The sequence below is a fragment of the Narcine bancroftii genome, chromosome 1 (assembly GCF_036971445.1).
Source record: "Narcine bancroftii isolate sNarBan1 chromosome 1, sNarBan1.hap1, whole genome shotgun sequence".
In the NCBI taxonomy this organism is placed as follows: domain Eukaryota; kingdom Metazoa; phylum Chordata; class Chondrichthyes; order Torpediniformes; family Narcinidae; genus Narcine; species Narcine bancroftii.
The window spans coordinates 87,829,641-87,849,088 of NC_091469.1; the positions used below are offsets into that span (position 1 = coordinate 87,829,641).

Here is a 19,448-nt window from a genome sequence, read left to right on the forward strand (position 1 = left end):
TGTCGTGGCTTGAATTTTGTGAGCGGTTTTACCACCTGCTGCAAGTTATTCCTCATTGAACTCATGTCTGCACATGTTCAAGACTGTTGTTCATTGTTTCTGACCCAAAGCTTTGGGAATTTTGTTCCAACACAATTCAGAGCTGTTGAACAGGTGGAGAGACATCCACCGTGCCTGCGGGGTCCCAAGGAACTTATCCAGGCTGATTTGCGGCAACACGGGCAGCAGATCTTAAATCAGATGTGAAGATCAATGACCTCATGTGTGTGTTGAGGGCCACTGAAACCACAAATCCTGCCTTCCAATAACCTCGTCTCGAGATATGGACTTACCATTGATGTGAGGCAAATAATGGGTAACCAGCATCACCACCATTTTTTTTTTGCTGCTACCTTCAGGCAGAAGGTACAAAAACCTGAAATTCACACCTCTTGGACAAGAACAGTTTTTATCCAATAGCTATCAGGCTCTTGAGCTTCTCCCTTCTCCTCTAACACTCACTTTAAATGAGTCTGGGACCACCACAAAGTCCTTTTGTATGACTGTAACATCACATGTGTAGTGATATGATTATGTGTACTGGCTGGCCTGGCCACCAGGTATCTTCCTGCCTTGGCTCCTCCCTTAATCCTGCACATGTGACCCCAGGCCATAAAGGTCGAGTCCCCTCTCCTTCCCGCTCATTTCCTAGCCTTGGACCCGGGCCAGCAGTCTCTAGTGCAATAAAACCTATCACTCCCCTCAGTCTTTGTCTGTGTCATTATTGGGGATACTGATAGCGCCCAACAATTTATTGTTCTAGATTTTGGAAGTCTCCAGTAATGGAGAAATTGCTGAGCCCAGAATGGCTAGAAGTTGACCCCCAAGTCCCAGGTGCTTCGGTGCTCTTCAAGCAGTGGATGAACTGCTTTAACAACTTCCTCAACGCTGCTGCTGAGGTGGTCAACTCTGATGAAAAGAAGTTAAAGATCCTTCAGGAACAAGTTGGCCAGAGGGCCAACAAGTTGGCCAAGGCAGCGCGACCTACAACAAGGCGACGGCTGGGCTGCGGGTGCTGTATCTACTCCCGTTACCTGCTGGTGTCCTGAAAACAACAGACTGGTGAGTCTACTGAAGAGTTTGTCTGGTCCCTGGTCACCGTGGAAAAAGACTGTTTGGGGGAACCCACGGCCACTATTTCACTAACCCAGTGCATGGAAGAACTGATTCAAGACGTCTGCGTGTCAGGTCTGAGGTCGGATTATATCTGGCAACGACTCCTCAAGGAGCATTCACTCCCACTCAAAAAGGCTATCAACTTGATCAGGACTTTAGACTCGGCCCAGCAACACACAGTGTTGATCGCGGGCAGAAGCGGGCCATCTCCATATGTTCCACCACGAGGGACTTCTGCCTGGGACTCAGTGTCAGGTGTTACCGACCTGACCTTGGCTGCAATTACGCTGACGGCTTCGTCAAGATGCAACTTCTGCAGGCAATTCAGGGATGCGAGACACCTCTGCCCTGCAAGGGGAACTACGTGCTCAGGCTGCGGGAAGAAGGGCTATTACCAGAAGGTCTGTTGGTCCCGATCGCAGTCCGGGAGCAGCATGGCATGCATTCCAGTGGAGCTTCTGGCACTGACCGTGTGTGCGGTAAGGGGAGCGCCATCTTGTTGGCCACCACTCCCAATCTCAGCACCTCAGCCTACCGCTCCGATGATGTCACTTCTGACAGCCATGACCTCACTTCCACCTTCTTCCTCATCGAATACTGCGTGGTCAATGTGGAGGTCGCCATCTTGGGAAGGCCTCCCCACCGATGACTACAATGAAGGAATGCCTATCCTAGCATTGGTGACACTGAACCAAGCCAGAGCTCACCCAATCTCAAACTCCATGATGCGGATCGAGGTGAACGGGCATAAAACAAACTGTCTTTTCAATAGCGGCAGCACGGAAAGTTTCATGCACCCCGATGTGGTCCAGAGACTCTCCCTTCCGGTCCGACCCATGACCAGGACAGTATCAATGGCTGCAAGGAACCAACAGATCAGTATCCGGGGGTATTGTGTAGCATCACTGATGGTGGGGGGAGGATAATTTTATAACGATTTCATATTGTTAATTATGCCTCACCTCTGTGCGGCGATCCTCCTGGGCATTGACTTTCAGAGTCAGTTCAGGAGCATGATGATGGCGTTCGGGGGCCCCCAACCACCGCTGACCATCCACAACCTCTAGATCCCAGCACCGTTCTGTGGCCCCAGCACTCAGTCTCTGGCACCGTCCTGTGGTCTCAGTACTCAGTCTCCAGCACCATCCTGCGTCCTCACCACGCAACGGTTGCCCCCCCCCCAGTCACTGTTCATGAAACTCACCCCGGATTGCAAACCAATCACCACCAAGAGTAGGCGCTATAGTTCGGAGGACATGCAGTTCATCTAGGCTGAGGTTCAGCAACCCCTGGCGAAGGGGATCATAGCCCCTAGCAATAGTCCCTGGGAGTCAGAGGTGCAGCAAGCTCCGAATGGTGATTGATTATAGTCGAACCATCAACCACTTCACCCAGTTGGACGCATACCCGTTACCCTAGATAGCCGACTTGGTCAATAAGGTCGCTAAGTACAGGGTTTTTTTGACCATTGACCTCAAGTTAGCTTATCATCAGCTCCCTCTCCATCCAGCTGATCGAATCTATATGAGATTCGAGGCAGATGAAAACTTTTCCACTTCCTCCAGGTACCCTTCAGTGTTACTAATGGTGTTTCTGCCTTTCAGAGAGTAATGGACCAGATGGTGGAGGAGCACGAGCTGATGGCAACATTTCCCCTACCTTGACAATATCACCATCTGTGGCCATGACCAGCAGGACCATGACGCAAATCTCACAAAATTCTTGCGTACAGCCAAGCCCTCAACTTGACGTACAACAAGGACAAGTTCGTGTTCAACACAGAGTGCCTGGCCCTTCTCGGATGCATCATGGCACATGGTGTCATTGCCCCCAACCCTGACCGCAAGCGACCTCTCATGGAGGTCCCCATCCCAAGCACTCTGAAGGCATTAAAGAGGTGACTGGGGTTGTTCTTGTATTATGCACAATGGGTGCCCAACTATGCCAATAAGGCCCACCACCTAATTCGATCATCCACCTTCCCATTATTGGCGAAGGCCCAGGCTGCTTCTAACCAAATTCGAGGAGACATCGCTAAGGCCACGATGCATGCCGTGGATGAATCCAATCCCTTCCAGGTGGAAAGCGATGCCTCCAACTTTGCACTGGCTGCCATATTAAACCAGGCAGGCAGGCCAGTAGTGTTTTTTTTCCCGGCACCCTTCACTGTCCCAAACTCCGGCACTCCTCCGTCGCGAAGGGGGCACAAGCGATCACTAAGGCAGTGCGCCACAGGTGGCACAATCTGGCCGGTAAGAGATTTACTCTGTTGACTGACCAGAAGGCAGTGGCCTTCATATTCAGTGCCAAACAACAGGGTAAGATCAAGAATGACAAGATTCTGAGGAGGAGGATTGAATTACCCACCTACAACTATGATATCTTGTAACGGCCGGGTGAGCTCAATGACCCTAACGGACACCCTATTTCGAAGAACGTCCACCAGCACGCATCTCGATCGTCTCCAGATCCTGCATGATAATCTGTGCCATCCCAGAATCACGAGGTGAAATCATTTGGTCAAGACAAGAAACCTCCCGTACTCCATAGAGGATGTCCTGTCCACGACCAGATGCTGCCAAATCTGTGCCAAGTGTAAGCCCCAGTTCTACCAGCCAGAAAAGGCACACCTCATCAAGGCCACCTGCCCTTTCGAATGACTCAGTGTCGATTTCAAGAGTCCCCTCCCGACCACAAATAGGAACACCTACTTCCTGAGAGTGGTGGATGAATTTTCTAGGTTCTCCTTTGCAATTCCCTGCCCAGATATGACCTCAGCTATGGTTATCAAGGCCCTGAGCAGTATCTTCACTCCGTTCGGGTACCCTGATTATATCCATAGTGACCGGGGGACCTCGTTTATGAGTGAGGAGCTGCGACAGTACTTTTAGGCCAGAGGCATAGCCACCAACAGGACCACCAGCTATAACCCCAGAGGTAATGGCCAGGTGGAAAGGGAGAAAGGTGGTGCCCCTGGCCCTTAGGTTCAAATATTTGCCAGTGTCCCGCTGGCAGGACATCTTGCCCGAAGCTCTCCATGCCATCTGGTTGTTACTGTGCACTGCTACTAACACCACCCTGCATGAACGCCTCTTTGCTTTCCCTAGGAGGTCGGTGAATAGTTCCTCCATCCCTCCCTGGCTGACAACCCCAGGGCCGGTTCTCCTTCAGAAGCACGTCAGAGGCAATAAGACGAATCCACTGGTTGAAGTGGTGCACCTCATACATGCAAACCCTCAATACGCATTTGTGAGGTACCCGGACGGCCATGAGGACACTGTGCCCATACGAAACCTGGCAAGGGCTGGAGTCCCTGCAACTGCCTTGCTGGCTGCTGAAAACATCACAGACCTGATGATGCTGCATCAGAGCACGACCCTGGAGTCTGAGCTGCCTGCCTTGCCGCCGGACGTCCAGGCATCTACCCCCCATGTAGCTGAAGAGGACCCCCCCCAGCACTCCAGGAGTCCACCACCAGCACCCCAACCCTGACAGTTCCTGTAGCAGATACTCCCCCGTTGGCCCCCTCTCTGGATGAGCACCGTATGGACACACTGGTTCCCTGGCGGTCTGGCAGACAGTGGAGGCAGTCTGTGCGGCCCAACCTATAGCCGGTGGGGGCATCTGCTTCTCCTGCCTCCTTTTTGTAATAAGGGTTAATACGGCTGCTGTTGTTCTAACTGTGTTGTTATGGTTATTACTCCCAGTTTTGCTGTCTGTTTTCCGGTGGATTCTATTTTTTTTTAAAAAGAGGGGGTGAATGTAGTGATATGATTATGTGTACTGGCTGGCCTGCCCTCCTGTTGTCTTCCTGCCTTGGCTCCTCTCTTAGTCCTGCCCATGTGACACCGGGCCATAAAGTTCGAGTCCCCTCTCCTTCCCGCTCATTTCCTAGGCTTGGACCCGGGTCAGCAGTCTCTAGTATAATAAAGGCTATCGTTCCCCTCAGTCTTTGTCTGTGTCATTATTGGGGCGACTGATAGCGCCCAACAACATGGTTTGCTTGCATTCACGTAACTGTGAATATTTATCTTTCCATCCATTTATTTCTTTTAATCTCTTTTCCCATCTTGGCAACATTGTTGTAACTTAATTTATACTATTTAAGTTGGTGTGTATCCTGCAGAAAAGTGAGACTGAAGCAAGCAAGGATTTCACTGCATCTGTACATTGTGTAAATAACTATGAACTCTCAAGATTCATTACTCATCACCATCCAAAGATAAATGTTCACCATATCAGTTAACCAGCTGTGTCGGAACTAGCCACAGCTGAAGGACAAAGAACAGGTATTGGTTTGAATAGTACAAAGCCACAAAGGTACTGCTCAACTCTGATTTCTCTCTCCTCAGGTGGTGACTGAGTTGCTCAGTATTTTCAATAGTTCTCTTTTGTTGCAGGTTTTCAGCAATTGCAGTATTCCAGCACAGTTTCTTTATCTTTCTCTGCTCCTGGACAACATTTTACTTTCTTTACACTTCACACAAAATAGTGGTGCTGCTGGGACGGTCCTGCAGAAAGCAAGGAGAGGAGATACAGTTCTCCTCCTCAGGGTTCTACCGCCTAGACCAACTACTGACAACTCCATTCGGGCTTTTAGGAGCCAACAGTAGTTTATTTTAAAATCCAGCAACTGAAGGGTCTTGGCCCAGCATGGCAGCACCTATTATCGATAGCAGGCTCGAGGTTTTTCACATTCTGGAGAAGCAGAAAACTGGAGCAGGGCAACTGGGCACAGGAAGATCATCACACATTTGAGAAGGAGAAATGGGGGAGATGACCCATGGGAAGGTGAAGGCTTTGCTTCTGAAGATCACACAGGTTCCAGGGCTGTTGCGAGTCAAGATTAGAAACACACTCAGGCTGCAGGCTGCTGAAGACTGCAATCAATGAACTCCTACCAGATTGCGGACTGCTGGAAACTGATTCAAGACTGGCTGAAGGGGTACCAGGTATCAGAACTGGGATGTGAGAGGGTGCTGAGGGCACTGAATGTTTCCTGATCATGTTTGACTTTTGGATCTAGAGTTCGGGTTGCCAACAATGTCTGTGTGGCTGTGGAGGCTGCAGGAGCGCTGGAGATGAATCCATAGATGCTAGGTGACTCTCAGGGGACTCTCTTTTGCTTCTCTTTCACCAACTTTAAGACATATCCAGTATATTCTACTAATGGCAAATCTCTCTACCTTACGGCATATTTAAGCAAATTTCGTATGATGTTACACCTGTTTTATTACATAACCAGCAGGATACCTGGTGTTTCCCAGGAAATAAAACATTCAGTTGTTGACTACATGGTTGAAACAAAATGCCCCAAAAAATATGGTAATTCTGCCTGTCTAGAGGCCTGAGCACTGAGAAGGGTGTATCCCTGCTGTTCTGTTTCCTGCTGCCTGCTCCTTGTTTGTCTGAAGGACTGAGCACTGAGATGGGCCTGATAAAACTGATCTGCTTCCTGCTGCCTGGCCCATGCATGTCTGGAGGTCTAAACACTGAGATGGGCGTTTCGCTGCTGTTCTGTTTCCTACTGCCTGCTTCTTGCATGTCTGGAAGTATCAACAGTGAAGTGAGACTGATGTTCATCTGCTGTCTCTTGTTTTCTCCTTTGTCTAATGAAGAGCTTCTGCCAATGTTGCTCCCCGTTTTTGGACCCATAATGAACTGGGTTTGGCCACTTATTTTTATATTGAATGTACATTGATGCATAGCATCATAACTTACTGAGGTGTCCCTGGTGCCAGTTCAATTTTTTTTGAACTTTTGAACCTCCTATGATCTTAAAGGTTAAATTCAGTGGAATTTACTCTATCCTATATCCATCATAATTTTGTATACCTCTATCAAATCTCCCCTCATTCCTCTATGGTCCAGATAATAAAGTCCTAACCTGTTTCACCTATCCTATAACTCAGCTCCTCAAGACCTGGCAACACCAAGTAAATCTTCTCTGCACTCTTTCAATTTTATTGATATTGTTCCTGTAGTTAAGTGACCAAAACGGCACACAATACTCCAAATTTGGCTTCACCAATATCTTATACAACTTTATTATAACATTCCAATTCTTATAGTCAATGCTTTGATTTATGAAGGCCAATGTGCCAAAAGCTTTCATTACAACCCTTTCTACCTGTGATGCCACTTTGATAGAATTATGTATTTGTATTTCCAAATCCCTCTATTCTACTGAATTCCTCAGTGCCCGACCATTTGCCATGCATTATCCTAATTTTACCAAACATACACTCGCCATGACATTATCGCTTAGATTGTACGATGACATTTACAGCAGTTTGATCCATTATGTGGAATAACTCAAAAATGGAGAATTAGACGGCTTGAGCCCTGACAGCAGATAACAAAGCTATTGCACGAGCTGCAAGAGATAATCTCAAGACAGCAGGAAACACAAACAATCTCCAGTGGCCATTCCATTCAGTTCAAAAGCTCAGCATAAGAACTTCCACAAACAGTCCACTAAATGGCTGAAAGATTTTAACTCCCAATTTTGACATTATTTTGAGATCAGTCAGCCAGAAGATGAATGAAATTTTAAATTTACTGTGAACTTTTTGTAAAGCCATGGTCTTTTCCCTTTCGTCTCTTATGTTATTCATTTATTTATTTATTAACAGTGGTAGAACCCAATTCCAGCCATTGTAACCCATGTTGCCAAATTACACCCAATTGGAGGGTGGGAGGAAACCAGAGTACCCAGGGAAATCCCACAAACCTACAAACTCCTGACAGCAATGTTTTCGAACCAAGGTTGCCCCAACTGCTACGTTAACCATGCTACACTTAAACTCGGTGATAGATCATTGTTAAAATGACAGTGCAACTCTGATTATCTGAAATGGTTGGGACTGGCCCTATTTCGGATAAATGATGTTTTCAGATAACTGGTCATTTTTTTAAAACAGTCCAGTAGCCACAGTATATCATTTGTAACAGTGTTTAAATAACAAGGTTTTTTAAGCATGAAATTAATGTTTAATTCACACCAAAAAAACAACCTAAACAAAAAACAAAAAAAAACAATCAAAATTCTACTCAGAGGTTTTTCCAAAATTACAAAATTTTTTCAACCTGCGACATCAATTTGGCTTAAAAAAAAATTCAGATAACTGAGGATTTCTGATCATTTTGGATATCCCTAATTTATCCAAAAAATTTCAGAGCTTCAATTTTTTTTTAATAAAAACGGATAAATGAGGGTTTCTGATTTTTCTATAATCCTCAATTGTCAGAATAAAAAAGCTTTTGGAATCGAACAGACGTCACCTTCTGGGTCCAAAATATTTCAGCTAACTGAAGATTCTGGATAATCAAATTTTGGATATTCAGAGTTGTAATGTACATTAAAAATCCAGGGAGAAGAGCTCAGCGTCTCCAAAAGTGAGCATCCCAATTGCGACTGATGTGATAGATGCCCTCAATGTGCAAGTGACAAAGAGGCTCCAATTTGAGATTAATTTCTAATCCCTTGGAAGATGTCATTTTAAAGGCAAGCCTTAGCACACATGCTTAACTTAAAAAAATTGCACTGTGAAATTTCCTGTGATGTTGTTCACGACATAATAAACAATGTTCGTTTACCAGAACAGAAATTTTCAACTATGTAAAGTATAATGCATTAACTTGCTGCAGTAGAAATGTATCACTTTAAAGTAATAACATTTCATTAACTTTCCGCAGCAGAAAGGTCAGATTACTCAGTGTTCAATTGCTGACGAGTCAAAGTTTTTTCATATTTGCAGCAAAATCTGTGACAAAGTATATAGATATATAGAGTTATGTTTTAGGGAGATAAATTGGGAAAGGTTTGTTAGAGTAGGTCACCTACAAACACTTTAAAACAGATCTTATTTAAAATACAGGAGCTCTGCCCCATGGTAGACGCATCGGCTCTAGAGCTTTTGCAAGAGCTTTTGAAGAATGCTCAAGAAACTTCACTAATGGATTGTTGTTTGCAAAAGGCAATAGATGAAAGAGCATGTTGGAGCTGCTGCAAATGAAGAGAGCTTGCAGTTTTGAGTGGGTCATGTGGTTTTGCAAGCCGAGAGAGTCAAACGGGTTTTCTCTCAGAGAGTCAGAGATCAATTGTACAGAGTAACAGCCAGAAGACAGCAGCTGGGACTGGGAACAGGACAAGCTTGCAAGTTTTTGGAAAGCCCCAATTTGGATGACGGCCTGGTCAAAGCCCTTGTGCTTCATGGAAAAGGAGAGGACTGGCTGTCTCATGTTTCACTTGGAATAAGTGAAGCAGAAAGGAACTTTGTGGTGAACTGAAAGAAAAAGGTTATCATCTGGAGAACCCTGAAGGGGCTAATTCCATCAGCAAGACACTAAAGTGGCTGATTAAAAAGGAACAACAAATCTCTCTCTGAAAACCGACAAGAACCTTCCTGAAGGGTAACCATTTAACTTTCAAACATCAAAGCCTAATGAACTTTATAAATGTTAAATTCTGTGCACAGGATAAGAATTGCCTGAAACCAGTGAACTTGAAGGAATGAGAAGTGAAACTGGACTGTGAATCAAAGAACTTTTCTGAACATACACACATATTCCATACACGTGCGTTTAGAATTAGAAGGGGGTTCAATTAGGTTAAGTAAATCAATAGAGGTAAGTTAAAGTTTGATTCTATTTTGAGCTTAAAGATGATTAAAAAGAACTTGTTTAAGTAACCATTTGTCTTGGTAAGTATCTATTGCTGCTGAGTTTTGGGATCCTCTGGGCTCGTAACAACTAATAGAATTGCAAAATCACAGAGACTTACAGCATGATGTTGTAGGGGAAAGAATGGTGAGAGCTACATCTAATAAAGAGGGATGCAAATTGTGCTTAAGTGCTAACAGTGAATTGAAGATATGCCAAAGAGTAGAGCCATGGAATACAGCAGTGATGACATCCAGAATTCATGAAGACCATGTAATCACTGTAATTGGAAATTGGATTTATTGTTAATTTACAATTATAACATGCACCCATTGTTGCAACAGAAACTTGGACTTGTTATTAACCAAGTTAAACTTGTGGATAATTATGCAATTGACCTTTATCTTGGCAGGAACTAGATCATTGTAACTCCCATTCTGTAATCAAAATGGTAAAACTAGATTAATCAAGTTTCTGTAATCATGTCCTTTGAGACAATAACACCCATACCAAAATTATGCTCAGGAGATGAGCTTTGACTCATCTCCTGATGCGCATCAATTTTAATAAACCACCCTTTTTTTTTTCAAACACCAAGGCCTTTGGACTCTCTGAGTCCATTCCAACCATCAAACACTGTTATTCAACATAAATTTGAATGTATTTCATTTGATTCTCCCTACATTTGGATTACACCATCACCCACTCCACCCTCCTCCCCCCATTTCTTCCACTCAGTTACACCTATAGACTTCCACAAATTTACAGAATTCAGTTCACCTACCATGCCACACATCTGCAGATCCACATGGAAGGAAACTAGGGCATTCAGAGGAAACCCTCACAGTCACAAGTAGGACCTCCAACTTGCACACAGCAGCACCCAAAGTCAGGTCTGTACCTAGATCTCTGGAGCTGGAAAGCAATATCTCAACTGGCTGCACATCTGTGCCAACCTACTGCGGATGTATCGCCTACTACTGCCAGATTTCTGTTGCATGGCATCAGTCAAAAGCAGGACTGAGGTAACATTTGGGAGCAAATCCTTTTAAAGTTTACATTATTGAATTGTTCTCATATCAACACTGATTAAATAAAGAACTCTATTAAAACACTGACTGTGTGTCAGATAGTTTTGCACTGAAATGCACACATACACACACACTTATAGCATGAATAGAGAAACTCCAAAAGACACCTTTTCCTCTTAAGTGATTTATTTTTCTCAAAATTATGATGAAGGAAAGATTAATTGGTTTCAGTTTGTGGATTAACACGATGCCTGTAGCTGGGTACATAAGAACAACCTAATCTTGCATCCAAATAATGTCATGTTGATAGTGTCAGAATTTTTTTTTGTTCACAGAGTCAGACAACACAGAAACAGTTCACCATATTCAAGCCTATTGACCTATTTTGCCTTGATGATCTCAGTAACTCATCCAGATGTTTTTAACATGTTGTGAGGGTTACCTGCCTTCATCACTTTCCCAAATAGTGCATTTCTAACCACCTTCAAGGGGAAAATAAAAAAGTCCTCAGACTGCCCCTTAACGTTTAATTCCTGACATTAAACCTGTGCCCCCAGGTTGCAATACCACTGACATGGGGAAAGGTTTCTTATTATGTACCCTATCTACGCCTCTCATGATTTTGTGTGCCTCAATCAGGTCCCTGTCTAGCCTCTTCTCTTCCAAGCAAAACAAACCTGGCCTGTCTGGTTTCTCCTTAGAACTGAAATATTTAATCGCAGATCTCCTCACTTGTCAGGAAGGTGCAACAGCGACTGCTCTTTCTGAAAAGACTAAAGTGGACAAAGCTACCTGCCACCATTATGTCAACCTTCTATAGGACCTCCATTGAGAGCATCCTGTCCGGCTGCATCACAGTGTAGTATGGTTACTGCAGAGAAATGAATTGGAGGTCAATCTACAGGACTATAAGAATTGCAGAGATGATCAATAAAGTCTCCCTCCCCATCAACATGATCTACCAGCATCGCTGTCTGAAGAGGGCACGCAAAATTATTGAGGACCCCATACAGTATTTTTCCACTGCTCCCATAGGAAAAGAGATACAGGAGTATCAGAGCCAGCACCACCAGGCTAAGAAATAGCTTCTTCCCATGCGCAGAGAGAATGCTGTAAGGCCAAAAGAACTGCTCACATTAATCATCCAAGACTCTCGTAGTTACAGAATATTTATTTATTTATTTCTATATATGAATACTTGTCCTTCATATGCATTGTTTGTCTGTATGCCTGGCCTTGAGTCAGTCTGTTTTGCACCAAGGACCGGAAAATGCTGTTTCAACAGATTGTTCTTGTTTAATCAGATGATAATAAACTTGACATCTTTCTGAATCTCCTCTGCACCCTCTCCAGTGCAATTGCATTCTGCCAACCGTAACTACAATAATATTCTAGATGTGGCTTAACAAATGTTTAATAAAATTGAAGAAAGCCCTCCCAATCGTTTTATAGAATAATAATATTCTATTCTGTGACTGATAAGGTTAAGCATGCCAGTTGTCTTCTTCTCTACCTATTTACCTCTGCTGCCACCTTCAGGGACCATTGGGCAAATACACTAAGGTCTCTGTTCCTCAATACTCCCAAAGTTCACTGTTTCCTTAATCAATGCATGTCAGATCTACACATCCTCAAAATTCTTTTTAAATCTGCCATGTGGCCGATAATTTGAAAATACTCAGAGAAAATGCAGAACAGCATTCAAAGGCAAAAATATAAGATAGTTGAACATTCAAATGTTGACATTGCAGAGGTACCGGCATAGTATTTTAATTTATTTAATTTCATTTATAAATTAGAAATGCAGCATGGTAACAGACCCATGTGCCATCTAAATCCACTAACTGAATTACAAACCCTGTACGTTTTTTTTGGAGAGTGGGAGGAAGCCCGAGCACCTGGATGAAACCCACACAGACACGGAGAGACCTTACAGACAGAACCAGATTCAAACCGAGGTTGCTGGCACTGTAATAGCATTGTGCCAACCCACATGCCTGACCAAGAGAATTCAAGGTTGGCAAAAACATAATGATGTGTTACAAAGCATCTTTGTGCAACATTCTGCAGTTTATCGGATGAAGCACAATGATATCTGTACATGATCTCACCGATGAGTAAGTCCCACTATGTATGAATCACTTTCTGCAAATAGGATCTTATTTGATTGTGCTTGCTTACAAGGCAATCTGCAGATACAAATATGATTTTTGGAGGGATGATCCATGCAACTTAATAGTGTCTAGCAACAATCTGACTGATCGATACTGTTTTAATATGAAACGTTCTTTTGATCTTGTTTTACTTTATTATAACATTATTGAATACAATGTTTTCTTCCATTTATATTACAATGCCAGATATTTAATTATGGTATTTGTACGAGATATACCTCAGAGGGTTAACGCTAAATCATCTCTTTCCCATTTTGTCAGTTACATCTGTAGAATTTCTTGCATGTGACTTTAATTAAGTGAATGAAAGACTAATTGAGAACAAATTAACTGTTCTGCATTTTCCAAATGATATCCCATGGTTGTGTAAAAGATGATTTATGCTATGTACCATGGGCTTTTTTTTCATTTAAAAAAATATTTTACTGAACAGACACAAAGATAAACCATCCAATCCACTGTCATCAGGTGTTTACTGTTACCTCAGATCTGCAACCTTGACTCATCAACAATTACTTAGGATTGTCCATGATGATGGCAACTTTTTACAGATAAGGAAAATACATTTAAGAAACATTTCAATTATGCAGACATTGTCCTGTGTGGATGAAAAAAAAAGGGCAGTTTGATCTTCCGAGATCATATTGATCTGACATTATTGGTTTATTGTCACTACATTTACATTTGTTGAACTGAGCATTTTTCAGCTAGGAAATTAGGTCCAGCTATAGGACATGATCCATGCATGTGACCAGACATAGTTTCACGACTGCAAAAGAACCCTTGTATCTTTGCGCACTTTTCTTTACTCTACATCCTACAATGTTCTAATATAAATGACAAGATTACCAAGCTTCTCTTCACAAACATAAACTTGTAAAAGAATATCATTGGCTCTTTAGAAGCTTACCTCAATGACAGCAATTGTCATTATCGTCAACTAGAACGAACATTGCACAAAATCACAAACACTGTTGCATCAGTATGCTTTCATTCTCTTTCTGCTTTTCTTTTAAAGGCCATTGAAATGTCAGATACTATTTATTGCTGTAATAAGATGGAAATGTAATATTACACAAAATTGCCTTTAATTCTGCAAAAAGTCAAAGATTTGCCATTAGCATTAGCATTGCCTGCCACCCCTTAGAGTCAGAGAAAGAGAAGCAAAAGAGAGTCCCCCAGAGTCACCAAGTATCTGTGGATTCATCTCCAGTGCTCCTGCAGCCTCTGCAGCTGCACAAGATTCTGGTTCAGTTCAAACCATTGGCAACCAAACCTCTGACAAGATGAAAAATCCTTCAGTGCCCAGAGTCCTCTGGAAACCCTCCTACTCTCAGCATCCTCTCACATCCTGGTAGCGATACTTGGTTTCCAGGAGCCATTCTTCAGCAGCCTGCAGTCTGGAGTGAGTCCTTTGACCTCAAGTCACCAGCAGCCTGTGTGGGATGCTCAACCACAAGTTGTCAGCAGCTCATTGCCTGTGTGTGTCTTTCAGATTCAGTGCCCTTCGCTTGCCTGCCACCGTGGTTATCGTCATTAGAGCCATCTCATATGCTTCTCCTTCTCAATGGGGAGGGGGGGGGGGTGGGAACTAGGGTGTTCTCCTCATTACTGGTGCCCTGTGCCAGTCTTCTATTCACCCAGATTCTGCATCCCCTGGAAGCTGCACCACCATCTGGGGCCCAGACCCTGCAGTCACACAATTTTAAATAAAACACCATTGGCTCTTCAGCAGGCCATTTAAAGCCTGCAGGCAGTTGGACTGGGTGGCAGTACCCCAAGGGAGAACGTTGTGTCTACCCCTGACCGTACCCACAACAAAGCTGCTGTTATAGCTGCTCCAGCAGCACCACCATTTTTGAATTGTGAATTATCTGTACTGTATGGTTTATCCATCCATATTCTGTACACACTATTTGAGTTGGATATGCATCATAAAGGATCCATAGTCTTGGCTCTGGGGTGTGTCCAGAAGAGTCTACTTGTATCTGGAACAAGCTCACATCTCTCCCTGATTCTCAACTGGTCTTGTCGAGATATTGGACAAGATAAAAATTTTAAAACATAGTACAAGCCCTTTGAACCACAATGATATACTGAACCTATTCCACAACCATCCAATCCCTTGCTACCTCACACCCATAACCCTCCATTTTCTTACACAATTCCAAAACATTTGAATGCCGGCAATGTTTATCCTGCACATTGTTATTTCAGTTGTGTAGCCCTGAGTTTGGCATCCAATTTACAAATGTTTTTTTCCTGTTAAACAGTGATCAGAATTCCATCTTCAAAGATTGTCATAAGCATAATCAGAAACTAGAAATGAATGATAGAAGTGCTGAATTCACACATCCAACACAAGCACCCTTGTAGTGGTTTGATGTGTGTGACATTCACATTGTCTGTGACACTGCCGATTCTGCCCTGAGGCAGAAGCTCATAGTTAACAACTTTACAAGCCTAAAGGGGAACTCCATCGTAAAAATATTGAACAAATAAAGGAATAAAATGTAACTTGCACTTGGCACTAAGTCATAATCACCAAATACTTGCCACAGTTTTGTTTGGCTACAATTCTTGCATTACCCGCACTGTTAATTCTCCTGGCTTGAGGGAAACCACGCTGTTTCATCAGATTTCAATGTCCAACAAATTTCGAGCTGCAGCCTCACTGATGTTTACCTCAAGTAACTTTAAACTAATCTCATAGACTCAAAGATCTTTAACATGGGGTTAGAAACCCTGTTACACTTCAGATGCAAACAAAAGATCTTCAGCCTTGTCCCTTCATTCCATCCTAGCTGACCTGAAGAATGATGCCTCATATGCCAGACTGCTGTTCATTGACTTCACCTTGGCATTTAATAAGCTGAGGTAGAGGATTGTGGACTTCAGGAGCACCCGGAACGACCACCCTGCACTGCAATGTAGTGGAGAGCACTAAGTTAATCGGAGTTCACTTAAATAGTGACCTATCATGGACATTCAACCTCTCTTCACTTGTCAGGAATGTATAACAGGGACTGCACTTCCTAAGAAGATTAAAGCAGGGAAGGCTTCCAGCCACCATTATCTCAACCTTCTATAGGAGCTCTATCGAGAGTATCTTGGCTGGCTGCATCAGAGTGTGGTACTGTTGCTGGAGAGAAATGGATCAGAGATCGATCAATCCACAGGACCATAAGAGTGGGAGAGTTGATCAATAAAGTCTCCCTCCCCATCAACATGATCTACTGGGATTCTTGTCTGAAGAGGATGTACAAAATAATTGAGGATCCCTTCAACCCTTCACACAGCATCTTTCAGCTGATCCCCTCAGGGAAAAGATACAGGAGCATCTGAGCCAGCACCACCTGGCTGAAAAACTGCTTATTTCCATGGGGAGTGAGAATACTGAATGACCAAAGGAACTGTTCAAACTAACTCTGAGACTCTCGTAGTCATTAAACAATATTTATATATTTATTCATATATATGAAAACTTGTTCTGCAAGTGTATTATTTGTCTGGATGTGTGTTATGTCTGTTTGTAAGTCTGTGTACTGTGCACTGAGGACCAGAGAATGCTGTTTCATCAGGATGTACTTGTACAATCAGATGACCATAAACTTGACTTGACTTACAGACATTCCCTTAATATAGGCCAAGTCCTTTACAAATGAGGGAGGTGCAAGAATGCTTATTTCCAGTGGCTTGGTCCAATTTCTCTTCAAAAACATTCTGTAGCTTGTTTTGTTTTACTCCAGATTCCTGTCAAATTTTAAACAAGGTAACGTATTACTGTCATAAGGAAAAGAAGAAATGGATAATATCTCGTTTTTAAAATTTTTTTAGATTTCAAATGTTAAATTTCGACACACTCTTTCAGCCCACGAGTCCCTTGCCACCCAATTTAACCCAATTAACCTTCAACCCTGGTTATGCTTTGAAGGGTGGGGGGTGGGGGAAATTGAGCACCTGGAAAAAAACCCAAGGAGACACGCAGAGAACGTACAAACTCCTTACAGACCTTGGGGGATTTGAACCCCGGTTGCTGGAGCTGTAACAGCTTTGCACTAACCTCTATGGTGACCATGCTGTCCTTTAAATTCCTGTCTTTAGATTTAATTATTTTAGATTCCCGAGCTGCTTTGGTAGAATTGGAACTTTGTATCATTGGTCCGGACTTTTTTTGAAAGGACTACTGAAAGTTTTATTCAAAAATAAAATCTAGTTCAGACCATCAAGCTTGGACAAGAAACTCCCAGAGTTCCATGGGAGTGTTGTCTGGATGCAATGTGATTTTCACACATTACTTTCACCAGTCTGTGGGAGAACAACTTGAGAAATGAGGTCATGCTGCTTCACACTGATTACACTTGGCTGAGCCAGCATAAAACTCTCTGCAAATTTACTTTCTGAAATAGAAAATAACTTCTTGCCCAATTCAAGACAGAAAAAATAAACATGAATTTACAAAATTCTTTACATGGTAAAGTGCGAAACTGCTTTGCAGTCAATGAAGTGTGGTTTTCGTTGTAATGTAAGAAAATGCAGGAATAATTTTGCATTTTGCACAATCCCAACAATAGGATTGTTTATCAGCAATCCGACAGCTGTCACTCCTGAAGAATGAATTCATTTGTTTCAGATTATTAGCCATTCTAGTTTGTGTCATGCATTTTTGTGCTTAGATCTGTGATCTGATGTTGGAAAATGGGTTAAGTATGGAGAGGCACGAGATAATAGGCACTAACAAAATAGGGATACTCCAGCCAGATGGCATTAACATTGACTTCACTGGTTTCTGCTAACCTGCTTTCCTTTCCCCCTGTATTCTTTTCCCCGACTCACCACACCCTTCCCTCTCTATTCGCCCAGCCATCCCTCCTCCCTTTGTTTGCTGCTGTGCCCTCTCTCCTTTCTCCACCTATCACCCCCTGCCTTTGTGACCCCCTTACCTTTTTATTTGGATGCCTGCTGACATGTTGCCATACCTTGAAAGCCTGAAAGGATTATGTATTTTTATCTTTCCTTTATAAAGGACCCTGTTTGATATGCTGAGTTTCTCCAGCATTGTGACACATGACGAGAAGCGTTGGTCGAGGTACATATTGAAAAGGGTGAAACTGGTCCACACCAATCCCAAGTCCTCCTATGTGGAGCACCCAGATGGCAGAGAGGACACTGTCTCCATCAGGGACCTGGCAATTGCCAGAACAGAGGGTCCATTGCCTCAAGTGCCCTGCAAGCCATGGAGCTCATTCTCGTCACCCTCAGTCAGGGTTTCAGGGGATCCAATTCAGGAGGAAAGTGCATCCTCCTCCACAGTAGAGCCAGAGACCCAGCTCGCCTCTTCTCCCTCACAAGGGGACCAGGAGACCCAAGCAGTCCAAGGCCCCCCATGCTAAGATGCTCCACCTGGATCTCCAGACCCCCTGACCACTTAAATCTGTAACTTTATAAATAACTGTATATTTTTCAACTTTTTTTTTTATTTTCAGAACCCATGTTCTCTCTCCTCATTCACAGACCCTAAATTCTGCAATAAGGGGTGAATGCAGTGAACTGGGATTCCCTGGTAGTGTGTTATGCTGATGGCTGGCTCTGCCCCCATCTGCTCACATTTAACCCTGGTTTCCTGCCTAAACACAGAACCCTTCTGAAGACTAGTGTGAGACCCTACCCATAGTTATAAGCTAATAAAAGCATATGTTCTCTCTCCAGTCATGAGAGCTTTTATTCACGCTACAGACCTATGTTAATATTGTTGTTTATATTAACAACAACTTCCACTGACATCTTACTGGAGTATGATATTTCCAATCAGTGGTGAAATTCCAAAACGAAACAGTTGAGTCATACACCTGCTGCCTCAGACACTGGTGACTTTGGTTCAGTCCTGATCTCTAGTACCCCCCAGTGTGTTGGTGAGTGGTAGAACATAAGGGGTATTGGTGGGAATCTTGGGATTACAGTATAGGAGCGGTTGGTAGCCAGTGTGGAGTTAGATGGCCAAAAGGCCTGTCCTCATGTTGAATCATTCACCAACTCTAATTCAGTGGAAGTAAAAAAACGTCACAGTGTACACTAATCTCATGTGGGTCCATAGCATTGATTCTATAAATTGTCAATGTCAAAGAATGCATTGTAGTTGGAGAGAATTCAGCCAAATCTTTACTATGTTTAAGAGAACAATCCATGGTCCCTGCTCTTTAATGTTAGCCTTTGAGAATCTAAAAGTATAGTTAGTACAAATGAGTGTAAATTATTCTTTAAGGACTGAATGTATCATATGATATGACTTATTATTGTATTAGCCTTTTATTAGTTGAGAATTATTTGCAAGCTTTTTTCTCTGATGAAGCATCATACAAGGCTTCAGATACTTCATTGGCAATGGGTACAGATTCTATCACCAATGTGTATATGTACAGATGGT

General features: G+C 43.2%; 1 protein-coding gene across 18 annotated transcripts in view; it reads right to left on the reverse strand.

The window, feature by feature from the left end:
* Positions 1-19,448, reverse strand: part of LOC138760976 (astrotactin-2-like) — a 1,981,947-nt gene that overhangs the window by 476,697 nt on the left and 1,485,802 nt on the right. Inside the window, exon 20 of one of the 18 annotated variants that reach the window (XM_069932519.1) lies at positions 16,538-16,777. The exons of the other annotated variants lie outside the window; for them this stretch is intronic. Within the exon in view, the coding sequence (XP_069788620.1) occupies positions 16,737-16,777 (41 nt within the window). The 3' untranslated portion in view covers positions 16,538-16,736. Of the gene's footprint in view, positions 1-16,537; positions 16,778-19,448 lie in introns of those variants that run through there. 18 annotated transcript variants of the gene reach the window in all.